The sequence below is a fragment of the Mesoplodon mirus genome, assembly GCF_964341445.2.
Source record: "Mesoplodon mirus genome assembly, chromosome: 5".
Lineage (NCBI taxonomy): Eukaryota > Metazoa > Chordata > Mammalia > Artiodactyla > Ziphiidae > Mesoplodon > Mesoplodon mirus.
In genome coordinates, this window is record NC_138980.1 from 107166716 (window position 1) to 107177954 (window position 11239).

An 11239-nucleotide genomic window follows, 5' to 3' on the forward strand; every position below is an offset into this window, starting at 1 on the left:
AATGCTACATATCTTTTTCAGAGATAATAAAAGGATATATATATTTTCTACCTACAGGCTGTATAGTTTCAGTCTGCCTATTATCAGTTATTTTAAAACTCATCTGTAAAGTTATGAAGAACGTGTAATTCATAGATGTAAATTTATAAAACAAAATATTGTTTACAAATCTGATGAGGTCTGTATATGAGAGCAGGACATGACATGACATTTTTAATTTCCACATCTAGAGGAACAAATTAAGAACCAGAAGCCAAGTCCATATTACTCATTGTTGCCACTGGATCCTGAGAAAAAATTGTGATTGGCCCTGCAAACCAGAGTCATGGTTTTGCCTGAAGGAGGTACTTTGGTTTCCTCCATGCGTTTTAAATTCTGGACACGTTAAGTCACTGGAGGATTAGCACCTGATATAATAGGCTGGGATGTACCCATCCCGGAGATGGTACATTTCCTGTACCTGATGAGTAGCTGCTGCCAAAAATAGTATTTATAAAAAGCCCAGCCCTGGCTCATTAGTAGTCTAGTGAATAGCAAGTGTTGGAATATGGGTAGCGTGTAGCAATACATCAGAAAAAAAATGTAATAATATGTAGCAAAGGGCTCTGTAAGCACAGCCTTAATGATACATACTTTATTCACTTATTTTAACAATAACCAAGGGAAAGGATGCAGGTGGGCCTCTTAGAATATTAAGCCTTAATTCAGTCCTGTGTCACTAAGAAGATTACTGTGGTTTGAAACTAAGTTCCAATTTTGACAAACAGCTTTTCTCACTCTGAATTAATAATCTGTTCATCCTAGTTCCTTCTGGTCCCACCTACTCTTATATTCTACTATGTGCTGCTGAGTTTTAGATGATCAGTACCCAGGGTTTTATAGTACAGTGTGGGCACGACGCAACCAGAAGAGCGTTGGCCATAAATAACTGGCATAGAAAAAGCAGGGTGAATCAACTTAATATCAACCCTGCCTATGAACTCAGAAGACTCTGAGAAACAACACCCTATATCTCTTCTCTCTATAACATTTACATGAAACACTTAGGTGTACATACATGCACAAAATTCTATAAAAATAAAATTTAAAAAAACTTTATTTGAAAATTTCATATAGGCATTCAAAGTACTTTAGCTTGCTGAAACTTTCACATCTCTTATGGCTGGGGAGCAGCTGTATCTTCCTTACTTTGAAACCGTCTGCCTTGACTGGAGAGAAACGGAGCCAAAGTTTACTTGGTTTTGATGTCAGGCAAATTAAGTTTCTTGTTTTTAAATTCAGCATGTAAACTGATCCCATTTTGGGAGGTATTTTTTAAGTGTAAATGGTCTGCTATATATTTGGAAAAACTGAACAGTTAAAATTTAAGCATTTCAGTGTGTTTAAATTTTACCTAAAAAAAATTATAAGGATCAGTAGGGGAGGTGGTGAATACATGCATCAATGAAACAAGAATGGAAGAATGCTGATAATTGTTAAGGTGGGTGGTGGAGGTTTATTATTCTGTTTACTTTGTATACATTAAAATTTTCCATGATAAAGTCTGCTATATCAAGTAGGGATTTTCCCCCTAAATTTTTCTTAGTAGATCTAATTTTTTTAACCTTTCTTCACTTTGATTATTCTAAATTATTTTCATCCTTCTTAAAATGCATATTCTAAACCTATAACCTTCAGGTTCCAATCAATCCAGAGGATTGGCTGAAATGTATTCTATAGATCCTGATGATGATCCTTACATCACACTAAGTACATGTGCTTTGAACCTTTCATTTATATGATTGTTAAAGATAATAAATGTGCCTATTTTGGAAAACGTTAATCATCTTTGGTATTGAAGCAAGGTTATTCTAAAAATACTTTCAAAACATACACAACATTTTTCATTGGCATAAAATTTTATCAGGAAGAACTCTGAATTACTTTGAAGATTCCAGTGGCATAAAAATCAGAGTCACACTTAAAAGGCTCATTAGAAAGAGTCACATAAATATTCCCATTGTCCACTGTCACTGTGTGAATCCTTTGCTTTATTCCTTTGGAGCACCACTTGGGTTTTGCTGATGGATCTTTAGGGTTTATAGACTGATACAGTCCTTCTCCTGTGGCCAAAGTAATTTTGTATTTATGCCAGGGGCAAACTATACATGGTCGTCCATCAAATTCCTGGGGAAAGAAATAATTGATTTTATAATATGACATTTCCAATGTTGACAATAAACCTCAGGCTCAGAACAGAATCTATTGCAGAAGAACCAGGTTAAAAAACAGGCCTCTCGGGCTTCCCTGGTGGCGCAGTGGTTGAGAGTCCGCCTGCCGATGCAGGGGACACGGGTTCGTGCCCCGATCCCGGAGGATCCCACATGCCGCGGAGCGGCTGGGCCCGCGAGCCATGGCCACGGAGCCTGTGTGTCCGGAGCCTGTGCTCCGCAACGGGAGAGGCCACAGCAGTGAGAGGCCCGCGTACAGCAAAAAAAAAAAAAAAAAAAAAAAAAAAAAAAACAGGCCTCTCTTTTTCCCTGCCATTTACAAATTATTCAGCATAAGGCAGAATCTAATCTTAGCAGTCATCAAGTTCCTTTTGCAGTTGATAAGAAACCCAGTTTGTTAGAGCTCTATCAGAAGATAACTAGCTCAGGCAACTACACCATGTGACTGCAGTGTGTTGTTATCTGTTAGATATTAATGTCACTTTCTTGACAGAAATGGGGAAAGGGCTTCAAGTGCTTCCAAACGAGTTTTCACTAGCTGGTGGAAGAATGGTAAGCTTCAGATATAATTTCAAGAGAGGTTACTAAAGGCATAAGTACATATGTTAACTGAAGAGCAATTTATGATCCAAAGTAGTTAATTCCCAACTTTTAACTGTCTTAAAGCAGTGCTTCTAAAATTTTAAAAAGCATGGGAATCACCTGGATCTTGTTTAAAGGCAGCTCTTGTTTAAGTTCCGTAGTCCAAGAGCAGGGCACAATATTCTGCATTTTTAAGACACTCCCAGGTGTCACCAGTGTTGCTGGTCTATGGACCACACTTTGAGTAGCAAGGTCTTACAGCTCTCATTATGGTCTGAAACTGAGGGAAATTCTTCCACGCTATCATCCAGATGCTTACATTTTATCTCTACACCAGAAGTGCACAAATGCTGTTTTTTGTTTTTTGTTTTTTTTTTGCTGTATGCGGGCCTCTCACTGTTGTGGCCTCTCCCGTTGCGGAGCACAGGCTCCGGACGCGCAGGCCCAGCGGCCATGGCTCACGGGCCCAGCCGCTCCGCGGCATATGGGATCCTCCCAGACCGGGGCACGAACCCGTATCCCCTGCATCGGCAGGCGGACTCTCAACCACTGCGCCACCAGGGAGGCCCACAAATGCTGTTTTGTACCACCCTCCCCTGCCAGAACCGTCAGCAAACAACAGTTTCATAATTCATAAATTCATTCATAATTTAAACACACATGTTTTAACATGAGGACAGGTGTGGAACTAGTTAGATATGAAGTGTAGAGAGAGTGGAACACTAAATTTAAGCATGTACTTTGTACCAGTCAGAGAGATAGAGATAGTGAGGGGAGAGGGAGAAGGGGAGAGAGAAAAATTTCATGAAGTAGAAAACAAGAAATTAGGCAGCTGGTTTGAGAATGCAAGGAAGTAAGACAGTGCCCCCATTCCTTCCTCAGTTAAGCCTTCACAGTGTTACTTCTTTCTTAAAATATATATTTTTATATCTTTATTAAGTCTTAAAAGTAATATATACACATTGGAAAAATTCAAACTATGTAGAAGTATATAAAGTAAAAAGTGAATGTTATTTTTTATTTTTTAAAAATGGGATCTCATTAGACCTATTATTCTATGACTTGCTTTTTTCACTCAAAATATATTGACAACCCATGCCTCATTAATTTAATGGTTGTATACTATTCCATAGCATGGCTATTCATAATTTAAACTATTTCCTATTGTTAAAACATTTAGATTTCCTTCAACTTTTCACTACACTGAACCCCTCCTATATGTGTGTGTGTGTGTGTACTTTAGTATATATACTTTAGTATATATATATACTTCAGTATATATATACTTTAATATATATATACTTTAGTGTTTATATATATATATATATATATATATATATATATATATAGGTAAGTGTATATATACTTAAACATTTGTGCAATAATATGCAGGGTAGATCTCTTGGAGTATATTTGCTAGGTCAGAAGACAGGCATATTTTTCATATTTACCTGTAAAATGGTTTTCTTTACATTGTAGTGTTGTGAATTCCTAGAATATTGGTAATTGTACTCAAAGCATTAAAATATAGTTCAAGGGCTTCCCTGGTGGACAGTGGTTGAGAGTCCGCCTGCTGATGCAGGGGACACGGGTTCGTGCCCCGGTCCGGGAAGATCCCACATGCCGCGGAGTGGCTGGGCCCGTGAGCCATGGCCGCTGAGCCTGCGCATCCAGAGCCTGTGCTCCGCAACAGGAGAGGCCACAACAGTAAGAGGCCCACGTATGGAAAAAAAAAAAAAAAAAAAATATATATATATATATATATATATATACACACATATATATATATATATATATATATATATATAGTTCAAACCCAGATATAAATTATTTTTGAATAGAGACTGTAAATATAGTAAGAATATAAATAGGAAACATCTGAGTTTGTTGAGAATAGATTTAATTTTACATACCTCTATTTCTCCTAAATGTAAAGGTCCTCCTGAGTCTGCAAAGGAATTGAATATTACATCTAGTCACTAAAAAAAAAATGAAATTTTGAAGTTTCATGGATAGTAAACAAATACAAGGTTGACAAATGAAAAATAAAATCTTACGGTAACAGCGAATATCCATAGCATGATATTCTCCTCTGTGGTAGAAAATGACCACTTCTCTTTCATGGACAACAGCTGTCATTCTTTCAGATTTTTTAATATCTTCTTCTCTGCCAACACAGACAGAAGAATATTTCTTCGTTTCAGGATCTTGCTCAGAGCCATCAGGATCCATGCTAGTTGAACAACAACAAACCACAAACAAAAAAAGAAAGAAAAAAAATTACAGGTGGTCTTCACTAGTTCCACTACACTTGTCTCACAGAGATAATCGTATCTTAAGAGAAGACTTATTTCTCTGAGACTGATGGAGGTACTTTTTTGTAGCTATATAAAATAAAAAATAAATACTGGATTATAGTTAGTCATGATTGTCAGCTAGAGCTCTTAAAACTTGCCAAAATTAGGGAGGACTGCCTACTTTGAGGCTGGACTAGTACTTGATTCACTTCATTGCATTAGACAGATATTTCAGAACAGATATTTAAGATACAGACACTAAAGTATCACTATCCTTTTATTCCCTCTCAAATTCAGTGGTAAACAACATCTGCGTACTATCCATGTTGTTTTCAGCTTCTGCTGAAGGTAGGGTTTTTCAGTAGTCTGAATAGTCTTGGACCCCTTGGTTGACGTGGCTCACTTGGTTTTGCCTGGAGTGGGCAGCCAGCTCTTATAGATCCACCAGGTAACTGTGTTCTAGTGGAAGGGGGTAAGTGTGAATGGATGTCTTCCATTTTCTTAACTCACACAGAAAATGCCATTACTTTCTTCTGTCTTATTTGGGCATTCAAAAAGATGACTTTCTCCTCAATTAATTTATAGAAGTATATAAATTTTAGAGAATTTGTAGGTATTCTAAATATATTTTTTTCTTAGCACAGATATTCAGCCTATTTCTTTGAAAGCAACCCTTTCTTTTTTTTTTTTTTTTTTCTTTTTGCGGTATGCGGGCCTCTCACTGTTGTGGCCTCTCCCGTTGCGGAGCACAGGCTCCGGATGCGCAGGCCCAGCGGCCATGGCTCACGGGCCCAGCCGCTCCGCGGCATATGGGATCCTCCCAGACCGGGGCACGAACCCGTATCCCCTGCATCGGCAGGCGGACTCTCAACCACTGCGCCACCAGGGAGGCCCCGAAAGCAACCCTTTCAAAGAGACTTCTGTGTACTTTAAGAACATAGCCATAGTCTGTTAATTCCATAAGAAAGAAACATCAAGATATATCATTGTCAGGCATTTAAGGCCCCATGTAGAGGATTTTCCCAAGGGCCTCCCATATGAGGGTATTTAAGTTTTTTTCCTGTGATAGTTTTGGAATAAAACTATATATCCTGTTTTGCCAAGAATTTCTATATTTGTTCTTTCTCCACTTCTAATTCGAAATCTGTCCTATTATTCCTATCCTCTTTTCATTAGGGTTGCTATCCCAAAGTTTCTGGAAGCATTCCTGCTTTTTCTCCCTATCTCAGGAGAGAGATTGTGGTGGTCCATAACTTTCAAAAAGTGTAAAGAACCATGTATTTTAGGATTGACAAAGAGCTTCTTCCCCTAGGCAAGAGTATATTTTGAATCTTCGCATGTAATGCAATAAAAATCACAAGACAAAAATTGAGGCCACTCAAAGGGTTGTGCTTTTTCCTTTATCTCCTAATAATTGGAGCAAGGGTTAACAATGCAAACTTCAGTGTACAAATTTGACATCTCTGTTATTTCCTAAACCTGATTTGTGTAATGCTTTCCTTTATACATTGAATTTAAAGCTCCTTCCTCTCCCCTGTAAGAAAATTGAGTGAGGCACAAGAGGCTGGGCTCATGAACTAAAGTGAAGGAGCAACAGAAAAGAAATAAAGGATAGCTCCCAGGTTTTAGGTTTGTGCAACTACATGGTTTGTGACTGTGATTGGGAAGACTGAGAAAGGAATGATATTTTGCAGGAATGGAAGAATCAGGAACTAGTTACATTTTGCACATAGTGAGTTTGAGGTACTTAAAAGATATCCAGGGAGATATCAAGTCGAAAGTCAGATATATGAGACTAGCATTGAGAATCACTAAAGATATAAATTTGGGAATTTTCAAATTACAGAATTCAACAGAATCACTTGGAGTGGGATTATCAATAGGGAATAAGCTCTAATACAATTCTTGAAGTACATCCAACATATAGATTTTCTGGGTTAGCCATGGCTGACCAGAGGCTGGATTACAACATCTCTAAATTATTATCTGATTTTACTTGATTTTGGCAGGTACCCAAAGTTCACAAATTACTCAGGTGGTAACATTTACTCCACACTGTTGGATGTTCAGCCTTTATCACATTGTGTGACAGAACAGACAGAGGGGCAACAATGATAAGAAAAATGGGAACAGACAGATGAACTGAAAAGAGGAGAGGGGGAAATTGGCTAAAGAAAAAGAAAAATATGGACTATGAAACACATATAACTGACAAAGGACTAAGATTCAGAAATATATGAAGAACTCCTATAAACAAGTGAGAAAATGCCAAATAGCCTTACAAAAATAGGCAAAAGACATGAAAAAATATTTCACAGATGAGGAAATTTGAATGGCTAGTAATCACATGTAAAGATGCTCAACCTCATTAGTAGGAAAATGCAAAAGAAATGTAAAGCAAAATCAAAATAGGATACTATTTTCTATCCAACAGACTGGCAAAAATATATAACAAATATTGGTGAGGATATGGAGCAACTGATATAGTGATGACATAGAGTTACGACAGTCTGGCGTTACCTAGTAAAGCTGAACATATTCATGACCCAGTAATCCCACTTCAGGTATATTCCAGAGAAGTGTGCACAGGTACACCAGGAGACATGCACAAGAATGGTTATAACAGCAAAAGACAGGAAACAACTCAAAATCCATCAACAGTAGAATGGATAATTTTTATACTCATTCAGTGCAATGCTGTTTAGCAGTGAAAAATGTATGGCTACATCAGGTTGGATTAATTTCAAAAATGTAACTTTAAATGAAAGAAATTTTAAGAATTCAGAGTATGCTTCCATTTTTATCAAATGGAAAATGGGGCAAAACTAAATATATTATTCATGGATAAATGTATATAGGGAAAACTTACAAAGAAAAGCAAGGGGATAATAAACACAAATTTTATTAAATGTCAATATATTACATTTAGTCTTATATTTAAAATTACTTTTTTTCAATATTTGTATCCTACTTTATGTAGCAAATGATCCAAAATCCACGAAAAGGGATAAAATGGTACTTTCTATCCTCAGATAATGTGCCTGTACATAGATCATGAATGGACTACTTGAAAGTTTTGTACAGCTTATTTCAAGACTTGCCACTACAGGAGGAAATAAATGAATAGTTCTCTTACTTTTTTTTCCAGGCAAAAACTGGAAAAGAAATACTAGTATCAAGCCAGTAACAAAACACGAGATGTGGAGTAGCATCAGAAGTTAATTAAGTTCTACCCAACTCCCAAATATATGAGAACCAAACATTATCCTTCCTCGTTTAAGTCTCTTAGAACATAAAGCCTTTGCAGGGTGTTCCCCCAACCGAGGAAAGCTGTAGGCAACTTTGCAGGGGCTGATAAGAAATGAGCAGAGAAAGCTGGGGCTAAACGATAAAGATTTCAGAGAAATATGATTAGTTTTTTTCTTAGGAAAGAAAGTTTTTTGCTTAGGAAAGTATTATCTCATCCTTCAAATAATTGTTCCCTCTAAGCATCATAGGTGGTTCTATTTATTTATGATATCTGGTGACTATTTATAATTAACACCCATATGATTCTTAATTAAATATTGTGAGTATCACAGTCCATTCATACAACAATACGAGTCAGTGTGTTCACCTTAATTACTGTTACTTTGATGCACTATTCATATGCTCCCACACATTTCCTCTGTTTTGAGTCAACTTTAAGATAGTAGAATCTTTTTTTTAAATTTATTTATTTATTTATTTATTTATTTATTTATTTATTTATTTATTTATGGCTGTGTTGGGTCTTTGTTGCTGCGCGCAGGCTTTCTCTAGTTACGGCGAGCAGGGGCCACTCTTTGTTGTGGTGCATGGGCTTCTCATTGCTGTGGCTTCTTGTGTGGAGCACGGGCTCTAGGCACACGGGCTTCACTAGCTGTGATGCGCGGGCTCAGTAGTTGTGGCTCGCAGGCTCTAGAGCGCAGGCTCAGTAGCTGTGGCACACGGGCTTAGTTGCTCTGCAGCATGTGGGATGTTCCTGGACCAGGGCTTGAACCCATGTCCCCTACATTGGCAGGCGGATTCTTAACCATTGCACCACCAGGGAAGTCCCTAAGATAGTAGAATCTTAACAGAATAAAAAGAAAGTGAAAAATTAAACGGCTTACCCAGTATGGGAGCCAGATTAAGAAAACTACCTTCTAAAATGTTGAGCCATTTTATTCCACAGTTCTCTTCAAGAAATATTTTTTGGCCTGTGCCTAAAATTAGGTTTCTAAAAGTGCTATCACCACATAAAATTACAAATTAGCTAAATGGATCCTCTGTCTCTATTAGATACCTTTCCAGCATAGGGAATCTATTCAGGTTGAATTTTTAAAAAGCATAACAAGTTTCTAGAAGGCAGTGGGACAAAAGAAACATGAAATTAAGGAATTTATTATTCTTCATGAGCCCAAAAGCACAAAGTTGCTTTTACTGAGTCTGAGGACTTGGCTTACACGTTATCAGAATGCATAGCTCCAGGGTGACACCCTTGCTTTTAGGTTCAGAGAAGAGAAATGCCTTAGTTTTATATTGCTTTGGATGGCAGAATAATAACAGATAAAACTAGCTATCCTTCAGTGAGTGCCAAGTGCTTGGACTCTTTGCATATATGAATTCATTAATTCTCAGAAAAATGCCTATCTTCCAGATGAGGAAACTAAGGGTAAAGGACCTTCTTTAACAAAAGCTTGCCCAAACTCACAAAATAGCAGTGAAGATTCAAACCGAGATATTATGAGTCTAAACTTTGTGCACACTGATATATAAATCTTAACATTTTATCTAAGTAGCATCCACGGATTTATAAAAATAGGTGGCCTGCGGGTAAACTATCTTGAAGGTACAAAACCTTTTAGTAAAGATATGTGTGTATACACCATATATATATCCGAGGATGATGGCCCTGAATTTTTTTAAATTTAGTAACGCCAATGTTCAAGAGTCGTGTCAACAAATGTTTAAAACAGAATACTTCCCTAATAATTTAGTCAATTTGCGCAGCCGCCCTGGACCGACTGTCATCTGTGATATTAGAGATCTTTGAGCACCAGGTGCGCTCACCTGGGTTTAAATCCCGGCTCTGCGTGACTTGGGAGAAGTCGCCTAATTTCGCTGCGCTGCAGGTGAGCAGCTGTAAGAAACCCCTGCACATAGGGCGGTGGTGAGGGATAAATGCCTCTCCATAGTCAAGTGTCTGGAGTAGGGCCGGAGCGTGGGAAACGCTGCGGTCACGGTAGCGGCCATCTCTAAGGCCTGCCAGCTCTGACAGCTTATGAGCGAGGACTTCAAGCTGTGTTTAACGTTTGAGTAAAGACAGACTGCAGTTCTCAGACCGACCGGCGCTGAAAAACCGCAGAGACAGCCCGAGCGTGCCTGTCCAGATGTGGCTGATCGTTCCGCCTGCAGACTTCAGGAGACGGATAACTAGGACGGCTGGGGCTACAGAAACCCTGGAGCAGTTTTTACGCGTGAGAGCGCACAAATGCCAGGAAAGCTTGTTAAAAAAGGCCCACTGAGGCGGCAGGTCCAGGGTGCGGCCCAGACTCGACGGTGAACAAGCTCGGTGACCCCGCAGTGCACGGGCGGAAGCCTGCGCTGGGGGTTAACGGTTAAGGAACGCGGCATCGAGGCCGGCAGAGCTGCAGTGCTCAGAAGGGCCGGGAGCAAAGGCCACACAACACCCGCCCTCGCCTGCTCCAAATCGCCGCCGCCGCCGGAAGCCCGAGCCCGGGCCCGCCGTCCGGCCGGAAGCAGCCAGCCTCGTGAGCCCCGCCCGGCGTCCGGCCGCCCAACCCCGCGGCCAGAACGGAACTTACCTGCTTCAAGTTCCCTGCTCCACCTCCGCGAGACTCGGCTGCAGCGCCCCCGCGTGAGGATACTGAGCCAGCCAGGGCTCCGGCCACCGTGTGGAGCTCCGCGGGGCGGGGCGGGACGAAGCTGCCCACGTGACCCGACCGCGCGTTACCCCGCCCCCGGGACGGCATCTGGGGCTCAGCAGGCCGACGACCCCACCTGACAGCGGCCGCCAACAACCCGCGCTCCGCCGGCACCTCCGAACTGACAGTCTTAATCGTGTTTGACAAACGTAGGTGCCATCAGTTTATTTTTAAATGTTTGTTGAGCTCGCCACGTTTATCC

General features: G+C 39.8%; 1 protein-coding gene across 1 annotated transcript; it reads right to left on the reverse strand.

Moving 5' to 3' along the window:
* Positions 1-1078: 1078 nt before the first annotated feature.
* RFESD (Rieske Fe-S domain containing) lies at positions 1079-11006 on the reverse strand. The gene is made up of 4 exons (XM_082620964.1): positions 10918-11006; positions 4850-5025; positions 4706-4740; positions 1079-2166 (listed from the first exon to the last, which is right to left on the reverse strand). The coding sequence occupies exons 2-4, from the start codon at positions 5022-5024 to the stop codon at positions 1903-1905; spliced, it is 474 nt and encodes a 157-aa protein (XP_082477090.1). The 5' UTR covers position 5025; positions 10918-11006; the 3' UTR covers positions 1079-1902.
* Between the last annotated feature and the right edge of the window lie 233 nt (positions 11007-11239).

Coding starts and splice junctions, on each gene's coding strand:
- RFESD (XM_082620964.1), bottom strand. CDS start 5,024: ATGGATCCTGATGGCTCTGAGCAAGATCCTGAAACGAAGAAATATTCT. Junction 4,741..4,849: donor TATGGATATTCGCTGTTACC/GTAAGATTTTAT, acceptor ATTCCTTTGCAG/ACTCAGGAGGACCTTTACAT. Junction 2,167..4,705: donor TACATTTAGGAGAAATAGAG/GTATGTAAAATT, acceptor TTCTTTCCCCAG/GAATTTGATGGACGACCATG.